The 22,526-nt window shown below is 38.9% G+C and overlaps 1 protein-coding gene across 6 annotated transcripts in view; it reads right to left on the bottom strand.

The window, feature by feature from the left end:
- Positions 1-22,526, bottom strand: part of LOC133648925 (mucin-2-like) — a 111,499-nt gene that overhangs the window by 59,097 nt on the left and 29,876 nt on the right. The window contains exon 1 of one of the 6 annotated variants that reach the window (XM_062045472.1): positions 10,298-10,666. The exons of the other annotated variants lie outside the window; for them this stretch is intronic. Coding sequence (XP_061901456.1) covers positions 10,298-10,323 — 26 coding nt within the window. The 5' untranslated portion in view covers positions 10,324-10,666. Of the gene's footprint in view, positions 1-10,297; positions 10,667-22,526 lie in introns of those variants that run through there. 6 annotated transcript variants of the gene reach the window in all.

Raw genomic sequence — 22,526 nt, 5'->3', positions numbered from 1 at the left:
ATGTAGGTTGCTTCTCTTTCTTCCCCTCCATTTTTCTGCATTCTTTCATATATCAAGTTATCATTACGTATATGTATTGTTGCATTTGAACAACTGTATTGTTGATAATAAAGGTAAAGTATTGGTATTGTTCATTATCAATAGCGCTATTTCTATTGGTATTCGTATTGCTCAATTTTTAGTGTAATAATGCTCATTGTCATTTCTGTATTATTATTATTTTTTCGCTAACTGCTTATTTGCTATTACTTTTACCATCATATTTGTACATGTCGTATTTGCTGATGTTGCTCTATTGTTGTTGTTGTTGTGTTTGCTGTTGTTGTTTTTGTCTCTCTGTCTAATCCCCCTCTTGTCCCCACAATTCTCCCCTCTGTCTTCCTTTTTTTCTCTTTCTATCCCCGGCTGCACCAAATTATAATATAAATACATTTAATAAAGTCAAATACAAATAAGGCAACAAGAGAAGTATCCTACACTTCTCTTTTGTAAAGTAAATCTGAACAGCCGATATAGGCATCTAGATCAACTATATGATTTGCCTGAGAAGCTGGACAGGACAAAAAAAAAAAAGAAAGAGGAGGGGGCGGGGACGAGCGACAGTAGTTAAGGGATCATACATTGGTCATATTCAAAGTCCTCGTGTGTCCAGGGACCTATTTCCTGAGTTTATAAACATTATATACATTTTTTAAAAACGAAAGAAGATGTGATGCCAAAAAATATCGACGTAATCATAGTAGTATCGACTAGCTACACTCCTGTATCATTACAGTGGTTGTTCGGTGTAGATCCACCAATGGCGTTTGTTTACGTGTTGACGCCAGTGAGCTTCTGTGTGTAGTGAAGCATGTTTAGCTATTTCTCGTCCTGCAGGGATGTTACTTGTAAGAAACGTACTTTATTTGTCACCATGGAGGAAAGTATTAGTGATTTAGAAGTAGCTAAAACACTGCCGACTGGGGACAAATAACTGGGTGCGGTGGGAACCGGTACTTTTCAGAGGCGGTATAGTATCGAAAATGATTCATTAGTATCGCGGTACTATACTAATAACGGTATATCGTACAACCCTATCCAATTGTCAACAATAATGATGTCACACCCACATTAAAAACGTTCAACAGGCTGTAGATTCTATAGTGTACAAACCAGAGATCCATAGTGTAAAAATGTCTCTGCAAAAATGTTGGCGATATTGTGACAAGCAGAAAAATTATATGAAATACATTTACATTACATTTTAATGGACAAAATTTAATTACATTATGTTTTTATCATTAGTGTGTTTATTTTACATCTTGACTAGGGGGGGCTCTGCCTCACCTGCCTACCCTGACCGCATGTCCCTGGTACAAAATGTGTCAAACTGGCCTTGCACACATTTACTTTTTTTGCATGCAACCCTGAATGTAAAAGTTTGGGCACTCGGCCTACACTATATATATATGCTGTAAAAAGTTTTAACTGACGCTAATTGAGACAATATGTTTTGTGTTTTTCCCAGCAGAAATTATTCCGGTGCAGTCATTTCTTGTGCTTTTTTGTTATTAATATTAATGGTCTTTTGAAAAAAAAAAAAAAACATTTGAAAAATTGTGCATGTTACGCTAAATAAATTTAGCGTAACATGTCAGGTCTAAGAACTGACATATTACCAAAAGACATTAACTGCCATAAAAGGATATTTGAAAAAAAAAGAAAAAAAAAAAAGATCTGCTCTCTTCTTTCCAACAAGCCACACATTCTTAAGTGGGAACATGACTTCTTGGCCAACAAACTTCCTCTTAAGATGCTCATCTCCTGCATACTGTGACTAAGGGCAAAACTATCCAGCACATTTTACTAATGATTCGGTTTGAATTATTCGATTGATGATATCGGCATAACAAACTGGTACAACATGTGAGGATTTTTGTTTGAACGCTGTTGTACACAAAAGGAATCCAGCAGTCACAAGGCAGCTTGGCCACGAGTGGAGTCTTATAAATAAAAAGGCCTGTAAGAAATGGAACCAGTCAGGGCCTGTATAGCTGCAGGGAAAACACTCAATAACAAATTTGAGGAATTTGTCAGAAAGGATATCCTGAACTGTGTTGTACTTCTCAGTGGAACAATAACATCGGCTTTTATAATGTCTTCTCAAGCAGGGACTCTCAATTTTTGGGTCGCATATCTTTTTTTCAGTGAGTCTTTGCCTTGCAAAAAAAAAGAAAATTATTTTTGTGAGGTAATTCTGAAGTGTTTTTTTATGTATATTATCCATTCATCTATGAACAGTCCTTAAAGGGCCTCTCTAATGCTGACAACATTGGCACTTATTTCATAGTTCTGGACCTACAAATGTCTACATGTAAAATGCCCCCCCAAAATGGAGAAAGTAATGATTGTAGAAATGTTTTTTTGTGAGTTTCAGCCCATTTTGGAACACCCACTTTTAGCTTTAAAATGTGGGCAGGCCTGCAATCAGCCTGCTGATGTCACCTGCAAAAGTCTGGAGGCAATTTAATTTTGCATACTATGTGTATTAGTAGCATCTTAATTCCAAATCACTGTATTTTTGTGCAGAATTTGGAGGAATGATCAAATATGTCTGCCAGATGCATTGATGCAGGTTGTAGCAATACAACTAAATAAGGGGTCAGCCTTCATTTGAAATGATGGGAATATTAGGAAAGTATGGACCTCTCCAGTCAAATTGACTCGCGTTAAGGAGGACTGTAAATCGCAGCAATCATTTTAATGATTCTGACTTTGAAGAAGAAGCGTTTTGGTCAGTTTGGATGGAAAAAAATTTAAAGACGAAAGCTAAATTAATCCTGAATATTAAGCATCATCTACGGGAGAAAGACTGAGAAGAGCAGACCTGGCGATCAAAAACAACAGAAAAAGAAGATAAGAAGAATAGTAGTCTAATTTGCATCCTCTTCTACTGATATTTTCCTCTAACCTGACTCTCACCAGATCCTTGTAGTTCGCTGAGCTCCACACAAGGATCTGGGCTCGAGGGCAATGCAAACTCCTTCAAGATAGTAAAAAATAATGAACCAATCAGGATCGCTGGGCGGGATTTCATAGATGTGACGTAGCGCCGAAGCCACTGTTTGTTTGAAACAACAATGGCGGCACACAGCGAGAAGTCGTGTGCTGACATTGATTCTGCTATTGCAACTGTTTTGTTGAATCTATCGAATATTAATTCTTTAAAAGATGAGCAGAGAACGGTTTTGCAGGCATTTATTGCTGGCAAGGATCTTTTGGCTCTTCGTCCATTCTGTTTTGGATTTCCCGCTCTCATCAGCGTCACGGGTTGATTTCCATGTGAGTGGTTGAAGTAGCATGTCATTCAAGATAACGGACAAGTGGTTTATCCAATCTCATACAATGATTTTTTTACAAGGCCCCGCCTTCTGAAATACATCTCCTATTGAAAAGTCCCAGATCCTTGTGTGGAGCTCAGCGAACTACAAGGATCTGGCGAGAGTCAGGTTAGTTTTCCTCCAGATGTTTGAGGAAATTCTGAAAGAGCGTGAGGAAACACAGGCTATGGTGTCCAACTCAAGCTCTGTAAACTTCAGGGAGTGAGCTCCTGTTGGTGCCCAGAGACAGGACCACACATGGTCAGACTGCGTTTCAGTTTTGTGCACCGAAAATCTGGAATAGTCTTCTATAAGATGTGAGACGGGCCTCAACGTTGAAAATGTTCAAATCCAGGCTGAAAACACTTTAATTCTGTATATGACAACTGAAAGTATTTATATACCCTATTTGATTGATTTTAATTTGAATTATGCTTGGTTTTATTATCACTTTATATTTTTATTTGTGCCTTTTTGTAATTTTTCATAAAGCACTTTGAATTGCCTTGTGTAGAAATTGCCTATGGAAAAGGAGATGGGAGAGAAAATAAGTTTGGAGAAAATGGCAATTTCTTTTTGCTCATAATGTTAACCATATCGGTTTGAAGTAACCATGGACATGGGCGACAAAACACGAGATTAAGTGATCTATATAATAGTTTTACATGTTTTTACCCACAATGTCTATGCGGAGAAATGGGCTCTAGTTCTGTAGATGACGTCACACCAACAAAGGGCGCCATATCGAAGCTGGCGATGAAAAAGGGGGCCAATCCAAACACAGTTAGTTATTTACCCATTACTCAAAAACTAATTGTTATCATTAAAATTGGGAAAAGACGGACAATGTGATTTATGTAATTATTGAACGTAAAGAGGGTAAAATCATTGTGCAAATAAGCTCATTATTGCCCGCGTTGATTTGTTGTTAAATGACTATGAGGTCAAAGAGCGCTTTGTTTTCTTTTACACTTTCTCATACAGTCCAAACCAGCATTAAACAGCAGTAGGATTAAATAAGCAGTGCCTTTTCTTACCCCTTTTTGGAAATGTTGAAATGGTAACTGTAATTGTGTGATGTTCCTAAATGTAACTTTCATGTCTGAAAGGGAACCAGGCTTGAGCACGAGCAAAGTATCTGTGCATGTTATGTGTGTACACATGAAAAGGACAAAGACATTTAGGCCAATTCCCATCCCTAGTGTTGGGGTTCTCTTGTCTTGGAGCACTCTATCCACTACATTGACTGGTTAGAAATGGAAATGTGTTCATAGCAAAAAGCCCTAGAAGGACTCCAACAGAACCTGACCAAGCAGTGTCAGTCTTTCTGCATTGACTACGTTCATTTAGTTCTGCATCACCATTACTGAGAAGCAAACCCAAGTTTCTCCTGCACCAGTGGACATCTGCCCACAATAAAAAGTTCTCACTAAACGCCATTATATAATCAAGTTTTGACCAAGTTCTGTTGTTGCGTATTGCATGTGTTTTCTTTTCTTTTACGCACAGTAAGCTTTGGACTATGTTATTGTTGTTATTCCGGGTTGTTTGGACTCTAGCTTTTGCTTTATGTTTCCTGTTGCATCATCATAGTTTTTTTTTTGCCAGACACCTCGTTGTATGCGTTCTTTTGGTTCAGTGAAACTCGTAAATCATCTCGCAAATCACTTTTGTTTGACCCTTTCATCATTATTTTTTGTAATGAAATCCATTTATAGTGACAGATGGCTCATCTCACTTGTTTGCTATGTTTGTGTGAATGTCATAACAGAGAGATGCGGCTCGTCATGATGCGCATGCGCAACGTCAACAAATGTACCGTATTTTCAGGACTATATACAGTATATAAGCCACACCCACTAAATTTTAAAAGAAAAAAAAATCCATATATTAGCCGCACCAGACGATAAGCCGCATATATGTACATTGTAAGATTAGATATTTCCACAGAAAGATTGTGTAAATGTTTATTTATATACCTTAATTGTTTCCAAACGGCAGTAAAACGGCTGAGGAAACAAAACAGAAATCATCGTCATGAAAACCACTAGCTGCGGAAGCTAGTTCTCCAATCAGCTAAACAGACTCAATAACTCCATGGTGACATCTTGGTGAATTTACTGAGGAATTTGTGAAAGTCCAACAATACAAAAAGAAGGCCATCGTAAATTAATAATACTAACACAGACTCTTGTAAACGTGTTAGCATATAATCTAATGCTGACGACGCTAGTTTGTTACATTACGATAACACGTACAATTATGCATGAAAACTAGGGTTGGGTATCGAGTATCGATTGGAATCGGGACTAACTTTCCGATTCTCCCGGAATCATTCAAAAGTTTAAATTTCGATTCCTATTTTCGATACCAGTCCGCCGACCGGAAAAAAATATGTCCGCCGAACCGGAAGAAGAAGCCCCGGACACCAACGAAGAAGCGCCCACCGCCGGAAGTGTTAGCATAGCCGAGCGAGTCAGTCAAGCTCAAGCATGGATAGCGGGCGTCGGCGGTCGAAAGTGTGGCTTTACTTTACAAAAAAAATGAAATAACCGCGAAATAACAGAGCTCCATGTCCATCAAGAAACGAGTGGAGAGAGAGCTGCAGATGTACCAGGACGTTCCACCGATACTTATGTCTGACGACCCTGCTGCATGGTGGTGGTCCGGTGGAACCAACAAAAGACTTATCCTTTGCTGTCATGTCTCACTTTCTCCTATTTATGCGTTCAAGGTTCTTCCACACCCAGCGAACGTGTATTTTCCACAGCAGGAGACACTATCTGTCCAGAACGCTCACGCATCCTGCCTGAGAAGGCGGATATGGTCATTTTCCTAAACTGTCTAACTGTCTCTGATTTTATACTGTACCTGCTGCTAATCTGGACTGGGTTTTGCAAGTTGTTTCTTATTGTTTATTTGCTTTTCTGCACCAGGTTAGCCCATCAGTGGGAGCACGGTAACATTTTTAAGTACCTGCAGCATCATACACTTGTGTGTGTGTAAATGTGTTTTCATCAGGTTTCCTGCAGCATCATACACTTGTGTGTGTGTAAATGTGTTTTCATCAGGTTTCCTGCAGCATCATACACTTGTGTGTGTGTAAATGTGTTTTCATCAGGTTTCCTGCAGCATCATACACTTGTGTGTGTAAATGTGTTTTCATGAGGTTTCCTGCAGCATCATACACTTGTGTGTGTAAATGTGTTTTCATGAGGTTTCCTGCAACATCATACACTTGTGTGTAAATGTGTTTTCATGAGGTTTCCTGCAACATCATACACTTGTGTGTAAATGTGTTTTCATGAGGTTTTCAAAAATAAAGCTCTCTTGAGGAAAGTGTACCCCTGGGAAAATGTATTCATAATTTATAATATTTATATTCAAGTTCATAGATTTGATATTTATATTCTAGTTGAAAACAGCCCTGTGAGGAATTTATAGTAAAGTTCATAAAAAGTTAATAGAATTAAAATTGATGGAGAATGTCAGACTATTTCATTCAGAAAGACTGTAGGTTAGCTAGCTCATTTAAAATATCCTAAACTTTTTTTTGACCCTGCCTCTTAAAAGAATCGGAATCGAGAATAGTCAGGAATCGGAATCGAAACAAAGAATCGAAATCGGAATCGTTCGAATTCAAACGATACCCAACCCTAAAGCGCTAATACTGTAAGTATGAATTGTTTTATTTATATTGCAAAGCTTACAAACTTGGAGTGATGAATGAAGAAACCATACAAGTAGAAACGCTATTGAGGACTAGTAGACAGAACGGCACTTGTACTTCCGGTTCAAGGCACTAAGAGAAAGAAACACTGTCGACTTTCAACCTGCAGCACCTGCAGTCAGCGAATTCGTCTAGAAGATGGCACCATAGCACAAACAACAACACACATTTTCAGTCTGTGTCAGTGTTACTGCTATGTAAGTTTGTTGTACACACAACATTATGGCCGTTAGCAAATGAAAATCCATAGATTATCCACACATACATTTGTATAAATTGGAGGGTTCAAAGCTGAGGAAAAAAATAGTGGCCTATAGTCCAGAAAATAACGCCAATGAATAGATTAGTTACCATCATTAACACGTTTGTTTATATATATATATATATATATATATATACACATTTACATATACACATACATACAGTACACACATACATATATACACAGACATGTATGTGTATATATATGTATGTGTGTGTGTGTGTGTGTGTGTGTGTGTGTGTGTGTGTGTGTGTGTGTGTGTGTGTGTGTGTGTGTGTGTGTATGTATATATATATATATATATATATATATATATATATATATATATATATATATATATATATATATATATATATATATATATATACACACTACCGTTCAAAAGTTTGGGGTCACATTGAAATGTCCTTATTTTTGAAGGAAAAGCACTGTACTTTTCAATGAAGATAACTTTAAACTAGTCTTAACTTTAAAGAAATACACTCTATACATTGCTAATGTGGTAAATGACTATTCTAGCTGCAAATGTCTGGTTTTTGGTGCAATATCTACATAGGTGTATAGAGGCCCATTTCCAGAAACTATCACTCCAGTGTTCTAATGGTACAATGTGTTTGCTCATTGGCTCAGAAGGCTAATTGATGATTAGAAAACCCTTGTGCAATCATGTTCACACATCCGAAAACAGTTTAGCTCGTTACAGAAGCTACAAAACTGACCTTCCTTTGAGCAGATTGAGTTTCTGGAGCATCACAATTGTGGGGTCAATTAAACGCTCAAAATGGCCAGAAAAAGAGAACTTTCCTCTGAAACTCGACAGTCTATTCTTGTTCTTAGAAATGAAGGCTATTCCAAAAAATTGTTTGGGTGACCCCAAACTTTTGAACGGTAGTGTATATAACCTGTGTTTGTTTATGCAGACACTAATAATACTGTGCAGCTCTGTTCATTTCAGATTGTGGTCATCCATCTACATTAAGCCCTTGCGTCATTCCTGTGAGCCATTTGAGGGACAAATTGATCAAATTGATCCAGCACTCTCTGCACTTCAGATACTGGCTTATTTGTTTCAGTAGAGTTAGTAAAGCGTTCACATCGAGAATAAAGAAACATTTGCTTATGTTTCGCCTGTATATACAGTGCATCCGAAAAGTATCCACAGCGCTTCACTTTTATCTGCATTTTGTCTTGTTACATCCTTATTCGAAAATGGAATAAATTAATTTATATCCTCAAAAATTTACCCACAATACCCCATAACGACATAAGAAACAAACATATTTAAAAATCAAAAGCAAAAAAAACTTCACAGGCACAACCATTGCTCAATACTTTAAGTTAAAGTTAAAGTACCAATGATTGTCACGCACACACTTGGTGTGGTGACATTTGTCCTCTGCATTCAACCCATCCCCTTGTTCACCCCCTGGGAGGTGAGGGGAGCAGTGGGCAGATGCGATGGCCGCGCCCGGGAATCATTTTTGGTGTTTAATCCCCAATTCCAACCCTTGATGCTGAGTGCCAAGCAGGGAGGTAATGGCTCCCATTTTTATAGTCTTTGGTATGACTCGGCTGGGGTTTGAACTCACAACCTACCGATCTCAGGGCGGACACTCTAACCACTAGTCCAAACAAAGTCAATAGTGCAAAGCTACTAAATATTAAAAAAAATATTGGCTTTGATAAAATTTATGTTTTTAGCACTTTAGACCACCTGTGCCCAGGGATTTATATCCTTAGATTGTAAGCAATGACAAAAACCACAAAGAAACAATTTTTTGTGATAATAAAAAAATAGTAATCTAATTTAAGGATTTAAGGAACTTTATTGTCAAACCAACACATGCATGCGATAGAAAAGTTTTACTGTAGTATCGATCATATACTGATACTATACTTGGTATCGTTGCTGTCTATTTTTGTATCAATCCACCCACTCCTGATTAGTGTGTAGTGTAGCATGTTTAGCTGTTTATTGTCCTGTAGTCCTCCAGTGATCATGCTACTTGAATGAAACGGAGGTGAGGATTAGTAATTTGTGATAAACTGTGCTCATGAGAGAGGACACTGCATTATTGTGACAACAAACCAACAAAACCCCAAAAATATTTTGACTTTGACTAGGTTTGTGATAGATGACAATCTGCCCCCCCCCCCCCCCCAGCCACTGCAAACAAATGCCACAGATAGATTTTAGTCCCGTGGGAAACATTACATTTGCGCAATACAGATTGGGAAATGCTACTTTAAGGGAATCTGAGTGTGAGTTTACTTTTCTCTCCATTTTTTCACATAGACCAAACGTTTGCCTGGGACATCGCTGCCAAGAGGACCTTTAAAGGCTTACATTGTTGCCATGTCATGAGGCCGAGGACAAGAATAAAGAGAGCAGTGCATACCACATCGAGAACAAAAATGATGCTTGACTGTAGTTGAAAAAGCTCAAAGCAGTTATTATACTAAACCTCACACTTGGCCCAGCAGAAAGCTCAGTATAGACAGAACTAAAACTTTAAATCAATGAAGAACTTGATCAGAACAATCCAAAACAAGACACCAATTGAGCAAGACTCTGACTGATTCTGAGTCATGTCTATCGTCGTAACAACACAAAAGGTTTGTTTCTGGAATAGGGTGACCAACCATTCACTTGCAGCATGACTTAATGAGCCAATCGACAGTTACTCATCCAGTTGGCTGTCAGTGCCAACAACAAATCATCAACTGTCTCAATCAGCGAAGACAAAAGCTTCATTAGCCAGCATTTTGACACAAAAGACAACTGTAGGGAGAACAAGCCAACAAAGTGCACATTTAGTACTGAAGCAATCCTATAATTACCCTGCAAGACACCCTAAGCTCATCTTCAAAAGGAGTTGTGTGGATGAAGATGACATTGCAGTCTTTAGGGAGTGACAAACACTTTCTCTTGAAACATGTACTTACTTTTTCCTCCCGAAGCATCCGTACATCCCTGCCTGCTGTACTAATGAGTCAAATCCTCTTAGTAAAAAAAAAAGAATCCGGTTTGTCCAACGTGAAACTATCAAGAGACCTCAAACTGAGAAAATGCAGAGAAACGATGACCTCCTCTCTGGAAGTCTGTGTGAGAAGATGCCTCTCGTCCCAAGCAAGGTCCTCCCACTCACGAGGCTCCGCTGTAGTCAAATTACATACAGAATTCCCTTAAACCAAATGTTGGCAAAAAGGAAGCAGAAGACCTAGCCAATGTTTAACCGCTCTCGTATTCACATGTACAAATTCTTTGCAAATGACTCAGGATTTTGCACAAACACTTTCTTCTTTTGGTAGCGATCCTCTGAGGGCGACAGTACAGAGTTGGGATAAAGGGGAAACAATGGACTACATGACGAAGTGGCGAACTGCTGCATGCCTCGCTTCTCTCCTCCTGGTCACCATGGATGGTAATGCAGCAGAGGGAGGAGGGCCGCGGGAGAAGGGGGGCGAGACTGCCCGCAAAACTTCCTTCGCTTTACTCCGTCAAACTTATTATATCCTGGATGAAAAGCCTGTGTCGGAAAAAAAGCTCTGTTTCAATTTTGTAACTTGCTCCTTGTTTTGGACTTTTTAAGTGTTTTATTGTAGTTTTTGTATACAATATTGGTATGACCAATACTGCCCATGTAACTACTTCGTATTGGATCAATACCCAAATTTGTTGTATCACCCAAAACTAATGCGAAATAGCCCAACAACAAAATACGTGTTTATTAAATGTTAACAGTGGTGTGCCGTCAGGGCCAGCAAGGCCTTCTCTGTTGGCCTAACATAACCAGAAATCATGATCATAATTAAAGATAAAAGTAATTTCTAATTGACTTTCCCTAAATATCTAAACAAATTCATATTCTCTTCATGTCATATTATGCTCCTTCCAGTGCTGTTGTTTTAGGTCAGAGTTTGTATCCAATCAGAATTCAGCTAGCTTATGTTGCCATGCTGTACCAAATATGCCTGAGGCCTTCAGAATCAACAATGTCTGTGCACTGTAAGTGAACGGGCACATACAGTTGATAGATAATTTCCATAGCTAATCAGATCACAAGTTGTTGTCAGTAAGGCCTTCTAGCTGGCCTCACGTTAACGAGACTGTGATTGAATACTCACTTGTCACTCCAAAGTGAGTATCCAATCACAAGTTGCAATCTACTATAAGGAGGAAGTGTTACGCCGTAGCCATACCGGGCTAGCAGGGAAATCACAGATACTCATTTTTTTTACCCACAGAGAAGGAGAACAAAACGTTGATTAGGTGGCAGATATATATTTGCAAGGCCATTTTCAAGAAGGATATTTAAAGAGAAACTACATCTTGTGAGACGATGTCGGCCAACCCCGGAAGCTAGCTCAGCTGTCCCGGCGATGAAATGAAATTATGTTTTTTTTGCAATTTTAATTTTGACAGTACCACATAAGAAATGTTTTATTTGCTGATGTGGGTTTATAGATTTTTAAATGCGCCAGAAAATAACCCGTTTTGTACACCGTTGAGGTGTACAAAGGTGTGTTTCTGTATAGTATTTTTCCAGAAATGGTGACATAAATTATGGTATTTTGAGAGGTAACCATTGAAGTCGTACATCACTGAAGGCCTAGGTGGGAAACACACGGCCCGCCACTGCTTTTAAAAACAGAAAGTAATCAGCTATTAACGGTAAATTAGATGAATAATACTTATGACAAGATAATACAACTGAAAATGATGCAATATATTAGCACACGTGTCAGCCTCCAAATTAAGAGCCTTAGTATCCTGTTTTCAAATGGTTCTATTATCATTTCTATGTTAATGTATTGTAATGTCTAGTTTAGGCCATATCGCCCTAATCTGGACTGTGCAATGTGGCTAGTAAAGTAAACAAAATATTAGAAGGAGTTCTTAAGAATATTTAATGTAATTATCAGACACTCTAAATCAGGGTGTCAAACTCATTTTCACTGAGGGCCACATTGCAGTTATGGCTGCCCTCAGAGGGCCATTTGTAACAGTGAATAATATATGGATATACATGTATCAGGATATAGCTCATGTTATAATTACACAATTGCAGATGCAACTGATTATTTTTATTTTTTTACCTACACGGTACAAACATAGATTTTACAGTAAAAAATGGGCAGCTCAATTGCCAGAATTTTATCGTAAAATGTACAATGTTTTTTGTTGCATATAAACTCTAAATTCACTACTGTTTTTTTCCGGTAAATTCTGCAGTTGTAGTTTTTACGGTGTATTACCATTAATGGAAAAATCGGTACCTTTTTTTTTTTAATGGTAAAATTTTTAGTGTAAAATCTATTGTCATTTTGACAATGTACAATTTAATGGAAAACTTCCTTTGAAATCATGAGTGAAGCAGATTTTATTTTTATTTCAACAAAAAAATGTTTGAAATGTTAGTATGCTATAGTTGCATCATTAGATCATAATTAAGTATAAAATATAAGTAATTGCATGCATTATATGTATTTTTTTTCTGTGAAAATGGAAAGAACCAGTACCTTTAGTAAGAAAAGTACTGCACTTATTATACTTTTATTATAGACACTTAATATTTCCAGGCTTTCGAGGGTCATATGAAATGATGTTGGCCTCCGGGCCTGGAGTTTGACACCTGTGCAGTAGATTGTGCAGGTTGATCAATTGAATAGAATTTAACATTCCCAGGCAAACTGTCATATTCAACTTTCATAGTGACTTTCCATTGTGTGCATGAATCAATAACTGCTAAATGCCTGTGATGACTCTTCCATTATTCATGTATAAAAATGAGTGCATCACCACTACCAGAAATGAACACACAAGTGGAATAAAGTGTAGGTCAGACCTACTCAACTGGCTGCCCGCGGGCTACATCGGCCTGCCAAAGCTTTTCATTTGGTCCGCAGAACATCACCCAAAAAGGCTTGATGAAACTAGGGTTGATGATGTATGCAGTACTACTGCCATGCCACAGGGGGCAACAGCGAGGTATATGTGTCACAGTGAAGCAGCAGTGTGGTGAGTAGAAGAAGACTACTCATTCAACCCTGGAAAAAAATCTAAATAAATTACTAAAATAGGACTTTTAACTACGACTGGACAACAAAGTATGAATGTTTTACCCCCAACAAGTACTCACGTCATTGTTTTCTGTCGGACCTTTTAAGCGACGGACACATTGATCCAGGCAAGCAGCAACGCTGCTTGAAATGCCAGCGTGAAAGCTTCATCACTAAATTTAGTCAAACATTTTTAAGTAGATATCATTTTGGCATAAATATATTTAGTTTGTTTTGTATCGAAATAGCTGAGTCCATTATGTATTTTGTATTCAATCAATCAAAGTGTTGTTATTTGTATGAGAGTAAAGCTAGTTTAATACATGTAGTGCAAAATTTGACTAGTAGAGGGCGACAATGCTAATAGTGATAAGTCACATACAATGTTTGGTGTGTGAATGTTGTGTAGTTTCTATAAGTGTAAACATTTGTAGTTTATTGTGTGAATATATTAACCCTAAACCTTCTATTTTCCATCCATCCATTTTCTACCGCTTGTCCCTTATGGAGTCACCATTTTATTTATGTAAAATACACAATAGACATTATTTATGTAAAATACACTATGGACATTATACTTTTGTAATGTTTATTTTATGTTTATATTTTTAGTCTTACAAACCTAAATGAAGGAAGAAGTGTAAATAAATAAGACTAAGGAAGGAAAATAATTCAAAAGCAGGAACATCAACCTCAACAAAAACTGGTGCTTCTTTTTCTTCATGCTTTTAACTATCTGCACACGCTGGAAACGAGTAGCGAGGGCAGAATAATGAATTTATTGACAGTGCAGTGGGAAAGCCGATGTGTTTACTTTGCAATTAGGTAAACAGAGTCTCAATTAAATATTATAACCTGCGGAGGCACTTTCTGACAAAACATCCACATTTCGATGTGCGGCCCCTGCATGAGCCCTTGGGCTCTTCAAACTGCGGCCCTCTTCATTATGTAGTTGAATAGCCCTGGTGTAGGTGTTTTGTGTCAAGTCGAACACTGACAGCAGACACTTGTGTTCCTTACTTCATCTGCCTAGTCAGGGTGTGTCTAGCGGCTGCAAAAGGGCCCGTTGGAGCTGATCACTCTAAGAAGGGAGCTTACAGTAAATACTGACAGCAAGTACAGCTCCACGTGTGTGTGTGTGTGTGTGTGTGTGTGTGTGTGTGTGTGTGTGTGTGTGTGTGTGTGTGTGTGTGTGTGTGTGTGTGTGTGTGACTGCGAGGTGACATGGTTTGATCCTGAGCTGGTCTGTTGCCATGCTGGATAGATCCTTTCAGATGCACAAGCAAGAAAACAGAAAGGCAGACAGTTTGAGCTAAGTATTGGCAAGTTTATGAAATGATTATAGGTTGACTTTGGTTTCAAAGAAGGTGGACTTCCACATTCTCATCTCCACATCGTTGGAGGATTAGTGAGCTTTCAGAAGGAAAAAACATTTTGGAATAAAGTCATGTCCACCCACAGCACATTTGTGCTCACGGTTATGACAAAAATACATTGTTTAATGCAGTCCCGGTGTCATGGGTGGGCCTGGCCGTGCCCGCCTTGGGCTGAAAACTGCCTTTATTTGTATTTTCAATTTTTTTTACACCACAGCAGGTACATATAAGACGAAAAGTAAATACGAGACGCAAATGAAAATCCAATCATTCTTCAAGTTTGGAATATATCTAGCTCTTTAATGGTGTACATTGAAAGAGGAGTGGGGATTAGTTATGAAAAGGAACTATCAGATGCTTATCCTTGCGAGATGAAGAAGTCACCGCGAAAGACAATGTGCGGATTTAACATGTTCCACATCGTAATATGTGTACACCTGGGAGAAAGGGAAGAGGACACACTTCATTTTTACTGCTATGATGCCAGGCAGTACACAACTGTAAAATAAATCTATTATTCGCTGCTTCAAGTGTTGTGCCATAAACGGATTCCCTGCCAAAAATTTATTTCCGCCACTGCGGAATTAATGCAACCGGGTCTGGCACAATGTAGAGTAGCAAAGGGAACTACTATTTACTGTAAATGACGTCACGGACATGGTGAGCTGGAATGGATTTCTCAGTCTTAACATGTTCTGACTTAGTCTTGTCTGTGGCATTTATTGAACATGGTGTGTGTGTGTGTGTGTGTGTGTGTGTGTGTGTGTGTGTGTGTGTCTCAATAACAACAGTACCCAAGGTGTGTAGTGCTACATGCCAACACAATATTGCAATTCCCGTAGAAATTGCATTCGAACTGTTAGTGCCGAGCTGAAATACCAAATCAATAAATTATACCAGTATCTTGGAAAGCACACAAAGATAGTAAAAGAGCAACCTGGTTGCACACCAAGGGCATAATCTAAATGTTTGCATGTAATAAAACATGTGCAAACTTGATAGCGCACACAAAGTTGGGGCACGATCCATTTAGTATATCTGTTTTCATGAATAATAACAATAACAATAATAATAACAGTAATACTCATAATTCATCATTTAATTTCTAATGCACTTTTCATCCAAAAAATCAGAGTGCTACATAGTTAAAAATATGGATTAGGAGACAAAACATACTCAATAAAAACAAAAAGACAAGGTTAAAAATCCTATTAGTCATTCGCAATCACATGCCTTTCTGAATAAAAATGTTTTCAGACCTATTTTAAATCTGAATAGCCCTCAGCTGAATTGGGAGGGTGTTTCATAGGCATGGTGCGGTCGAGCAGAAAGCTTGGTCACTAATGGTGGAGATCCTGGTGCTGGGGACTTGGAAGAGTGGATCTGAGAGTGTGGGTTGTGGACTGTAGGGTGATGAGTTCTTGAAAGTAAGTATATCCATGGATGCATTTATGAGTGAAAAGCAGAATCTTGTATTTGAGCCGGGATGAGATAGGCAGCCATTGCAATGATTTAAGGATGGGGGTGATACTGTATGCTTGTGTTTACGGGCTCTCATCAGGACTCTGTTTTGGATGTAATGCAGCTTCTGGGTGGTCTTGCCAGGTATCCCAATGAAGAGTCTTTAACATTACTCCAGTCTTGAGGAAGTGAAGGCCAACTGTTTTGCTGCTGGAAGGGATAAAGTGGGACGGAATCTTGAAATTATACGTAGGTGGTAAAATAGTGTTTTGCACATATGTTTTATATGGTCGATAAAGGTCAGGTGGGGGTCGAGTCGAACTCCCAGGTTTGTTGCTGAGGGGGAGAGAGGAATGACGTGTCTGTTGAAGGTAAGTTGGGATATGGATGAGGAGTAAACCTAATGAGGGGTACTAATGAGGAGTGCTTCAGTTTTATTGTTGTTCAGCTGAAGGAAGTTGCTGTCCATGCATACCTTGATTTCCTCAAGGCAGGAAGTGAGGGACGACAGGGCTGTACAGGGCTTTGGGGCAGTTTTAATGTAAAGTTGTGTCTTTAGGGTAACAATGGAAGGACAGTCCGTGTTTGCTAATGACATGACCGAAGGGATGCATGAAGATGGTAAAGAGGCTGTGGACAAGGACTGACTTCTGGGGAACAGGTGTCATGGAGTGGCTTAGACTCACATCCTCTAAGCGAGACATGGTCTGTCCTAACAGAAAACTAAGATTTAAGCCATTGCAGTGCGTGATCTGTCAGTCTCACAGTGTTATGGAGACGCTCAAGGATGATGGTGTGGTCCACGCTGTCAGGTCCAGGAGGATAAGGAGTGATGGTGACCCTGAGTCAACAGTCATCAGAAGGTTGTTTGTTACCCTGAACAGAGCTGTTTCGGTGCTATGAGCTGAACGAAAGCCTAACTGAAATTTTTCAAACAGGTTGTTATGTTTGAGGTGTTCCCGTAGCTGTGTGGCAACTATTTTCTCGAGTACCTTGAATAGAAAGGGGAGGTTTGAAATAGGCTTGTAGTTTGCGAGATTAGTAGGTTCCCTGCAATATGCAGAGAAATACTAATCATTAGAACGCCCACATTCCTGGGAAGAGGAAATGCAAATATATTTATTTAAAACACCCAATGTTATTTATTTAAGACTAAAACTGTTCTCCAGCTGCTGTTTTGCGTCTATATTCAGTATGTGCAAACTGGCAGTTGCGCAGAATTGTCCGTGAGATTGGAGGCCATCATGCTGTAGCTCCGTCTAATGCAGTGGTTCTTAACCTTGTTGGAGGTACCGAACCCCACCAGTTTCATATGCGCATTCACCGAACCCTTCTTTAGTGAAAAATAAAATGTTGGGGGTTTTTTTCAAATTCAAGACAAAGTTATCTGTTTTTGGTAACACTTTAGTATGGGGAACATATTCTAAGTAACAAAGACTTCATTTAGAGTTTTTTGGACACTAGGAGAACATATTCTAAGTAACAAAGACTTAATTTAGAGTTATTTGGTTAGGGTTAGAGAGTTAGGGCCAGGATTAGAGGGTTAGGGTTATAATAAGGCCATCCTGAATAAGGCATTAATAAGTACTTAAAAATGACTAGTTAAGAGCCAATATGTTACTAATTTGCATGTTAATAAGCGACTAATTAATGATGAATATGTTCCCCATACTAAAGTGTTACCACATGGTGCACAAAATTAACCGTGCATCATCATCACCTTGTTCAAAGAACAAAACTAACACAGTACATAAACTGACAACAAATTACACACCTGCAAATCAGTGTGACTTCTGCTGTTGCCGTATCCTTAATACACCGATAGGGAGAAGTTTTTATTTACACGATGAGTCGGGTGTGTCTAGACCTCCGCCGACCCCTGAGCCCGACTCACCGAACCCCTAGGGTTCGATCGAACCCAGGTTAGGAACCACTGGTTTAATGTATACTTGTCAACATTTATGGCTGGTAAAAAGAAAAAATATTAGCTATATTGTCAATTCAACAAAACCATTTTATAATGTTATAGCTGCTGGATGACTTAAGGGGCTTCTTAAAACAATTGATGCGTTTTGGTGTCAGCTGGCGTTTTTTTTTTTTTCAAATTACGTTCGTTTTTTCATATAGCAGATATATTATTAACATATCTCTATTTGGAAAAAACTTCTTGCAATATGCATTTTCTTGATCTGGAACACTCCAGCGGACACTTGAGGTCTGTGCCAGTATCTTCTATGTGCACACCTTCAGTGCGTTAAACAATTGGGTAGAGTTTTAGAGGTACCGCCGGACTGTTTCTAAAATGCCCATAAAAAATGGCACATGTCAGCTTTATGTTTCCAAACATAGCAAAACACAACAGGCAGTAACATGATAACATAAATAAGTGTCCCCCATGGTGAAAGAAGTAGTACACTCAAAAAACCTCATTCAAATAAAACGGTCTGCACCAGTTACCAATTGTACACGCAGTCTTAGTATATTAAATGCAACACGTCCACTAATAGTACACAAAATGTTATAGTTTGCGCGCACAGTTTAGCGAGTGGTATTTTGATCTTAGTAGATCAGGCCCTAAGTAATTTTAGTTTTTATGATGTCATTATACTTTAGCCCTTCTAACACTGCCTGTAAACACCGCACAATTGACATACAGTGAAATATGCTATGAAGTTTATTTTTAACCGTGTAAACTTCATAACATATCCGTGCGCATGTGAGGGTTAGATGAAAAGAATACTTTATCCACGTCTATACTTAAGTGGTGAGCCTAAGACAGCTTGATGAAGGGACTTACCAGGTCCCTTCTATATGCAGTATAATTGGTTAGTACTTATTTTTCTAATCAGTCTGACCCTAGCCAAAGGTTTAGGTGGTAAATACATAAATATACTTTGTGATTAACACAAATTAACATTTTTATGCAGACGACACCATTATTTATTGCTGTTCAACCTCCATCACTCAGGCTCTTGAGTTTTTACAAGCTGCTTTTGATGTCATCCAGGCTCGCTTATTTGATCTTAAATTGGTTTTTAAATACAGATAAAAGCAATATAATGGTTTTCTCTCATTCAAGGGTGCTACTGGAAAATATTCCAAATATTGTAACATCAAATGGAAACCCTATAGAGCAGGTCTTAAATTACAAGTACTTGGGTTTTACTCTTGATCGGGAGCTTTCATTTAAAGCCCATATTAACAACTTGGTCTCTAAGCTTAGGGTAAAGCTTGGTTTCTTTTTTAGAAATAAAAACTGCTTCTCTCTTAAAGTCAGAAAGAAATTGCTGACAGCGACTATCTTGCCCGTAATTGATTATGGAGCCGTGCTTTATTTTAGTGCTTCATCTAAATGCCTCCAGTCCTTGGACACTGTTTTTCACTCAGCACTAAGATTTGTTACTGGCTGTCGAAGTCTCACTCACCACTGTCAACTGTATATGAAATCAGACTTATCTTCATTGAGTGCACGCAGATACACACATTGGTTGACTATCATTTATAAGGCTTTTTTAGGTTTAATACCTCTTATGCATTACGTTCTAACAATTTGTATGTTTTAACTGTTCCCCATGCACGGACTGAATTTGGCAAAAGAGCTTTTGGCATTGCTGCCCCTATGGCATGGAATGCACTGCAGACGAAATTGAAACTCACTGAACTACTTCCATTTGGAGACTTCCGTTCTGTCCTGAGGGACAAACAGCAAGAGACTTTTGCACAGTGCCTGTGTTTTTAAAAGGTGTAAATCTTTATTGTTTTACAGTTCTCTTTTATGTATTTTAAAATGTATGTCTTGACGTATTACTTTTTTGAAACTGCTCTGTGACATGTGCTGTTGACCTCTTGGCCAGGTCACCCTTGTGAAAGAGATCTTGATCTCAATGGGTTTCTTATCTGGTTAAATAAAGGTTCTAACATTATTTCACATCATTTGACAAGCATTACCTGTTCAAATGTACTAAGGCAGCACACCACAAGTTCACGCCCCAATCTCAGTCTCTGGGAAATGCAGCATTTATAAATCACTTTGCATTTATAAATTAAAATTAGGCATAGTGCGGTTGTTATATAAGGTAGGAAACGTATGCACACTTTTACTTTAGATAGCGTGAAGGAGTGAGCAAACCCGGGTTTTATGAGTCTGACTTTTTTTGTGCAAATTTGGGGATTTAGTCGGAATTCAATGTACAGTTTTATAGATGAGGCCGCTTTGTGTTGAAAGTTGCATCAGACGCTGGCGCTGTGTGAAAATCTTCCTAAGAAAATACAATGCAATACGAACAAAATTCAAACTTAGCTCCACTTAAAAAGTAAGCCAAACCAAGATGGTGTTTGGCTGCCATAAATTGGAGTTCACAATGCCACAACACACTACAGACTGGTGCTGTATTGAGTGGGTTTAATGGTGCCATCATTAACATTTAAACTTTGTCCAGAAAACCTTTCGGTTAAATGAGAGATCCATGCCACCCTCCAACACCCTCATATAGCCTGTTGTATAGGTAAGAGTGTAACATGTGCACTTTGACATCCGCTGAAATGATGTATTATCCCATATTTGGTCGTAAGAAAAAAAGGTACTTTATCTTGGAGAGTACAGTGCAACTCTTAAGTAAAACGTTCATTGGGTCAAAAAACTTCAAATATGTCTCAAAGTTTTGGCCGCCATGTAAAATAACCTCTTATCTCATTAGACCTCAGTTCATATAGCATTAAACTTTACTGTGTACATTTTGTCACATGCTTGCATACAGTATGCTGAGATCATGATTACTGTAACGTTTTATTTTCGGGCCTCCCTATGTCTAGCATTAAAAGATTACAGATGGTACAAAATGCGGCTGCTAGACTTTTGACAAAAACAAGAAAGTTTGATCATATTACGCCGATACTGGCTCACTTGCACTGGCTTCCTGTGCACCTAAGATGCGACTTTAAGGTTTTACTACTTACGTATAAAATACTACACGGTCAAGCTCCTGCCTATCTTGCCGATTGTATTGTACCATATGTCCTGGCAAGAAATCTGCGTTCAAAGAACTCCGGCTTATTAGTGATTCCCAGAGCCCAAAAAAAGTCTGCGGGCTATAGAGCGTTTTCTATTCGGGCTCCAATACTATGGAATGCCCTCCCGGTAAAAGTTAGAGATGCTACCTCAGTAGAAGCATTTAAGTCTCATCTTAAAACTCATTTGTATACTCTAGTCTTTAAATAGACTCCCTTTTTAGACCAGTAGATCTGCCGTCGTTTCTTTTCTTTTCTTTTCTACTCTGCTCCGGGGTGGACCGCTAGCCTGTTCATCGGATGGGGACATCTCTACGCTGCTGACCCGTCTCCGCTCGGGATGGTTCCTGCTGGCCCCACCAAGGACTGGACTTTCACCGATGTGTTGGACATTCACAATATTATGTCAGACCCACTCCACATCCATTGCTTTCGGTCTCCCCTAGAGGGGGGGGGGGGGGGGGGGGGGGTGTTACCCACATATGCGGTCCTCTCCAAGGTTTCTCATAGTCATTCACATTGACGTCCCACTGGGGTGAGTTTTCCTTGCCCGTATGTGGGCTCTGTACCGAGGATGTCGTTGTGGCTTGTACAGCCCTTTGAGACACTTGTGATTTAGGGCTATATAAATAAACATTGATTGATTGATTGATTGATTGAGTAGTTGCTGGCGGCATGACCCCAAGATGCAGAAACTTGGGCGTTATGCATGTAACAAGTGCTTTTAGTTAAAGGCCTACTGAAACCCACTACTACCGACCACGCAGTCTGATAGTTTATATATCAATGATGAAATCTTAACATTGCAACACATGCCAATACGGCCGGGTTAACTTATAAAGTGCAATTTTAAATTTCCCGCGACACTTCCGCTGAAAAACATCTATGTATGATGACGTATGCGCGTGACGTAGACGGTCGAACAGTAAAATGGCTTCCCCATTGAAGTCAATACGAAATAGCTCTGTTTTCATCTCATTATTCGACAGTATTCTGGACATCTGTGTTGGTGAATCTGTTGCAATTATGTTCATTGCATTATGGAGAAAGAAGCTGAGCAAGCAAAGAAGAAAGTTCTCGGTGCAAAGCGGATGTATTTTGCAAAGGAAGTCAGCAGCAACACAACACAGCCGGTGTTTCATTGTTTACATTCCCGAAAGATGCAGTCAAGCTCGAAGAACTCGGATAACAGAGACTCTAACCAGGAGGACTTTTGACTTCGTAACACAGACGCCTGTAGAGAACTGGGACAACACAGACTCTTACCA

This window comes from Entelurus aequoreus, linkage group LG04 (genome assembly GCF_033978785.1).
Source record: "Entelurus aequoreus isolate RoL-2023_Sb linkage group LG04, RoL_Eaeq_v1.1, whole genome shotgun sequence".
NCBI lineage: Eukaryota > Metazoa > Chordata > Actinopteri > Syngnathiformes > Syngnathidae > Entelurus > Entelurus aequoreus.
Note: the sequence above shows the minus strand (reverse complement) of the source record. Positions and strands in the feature narration are given on the sequence as shown.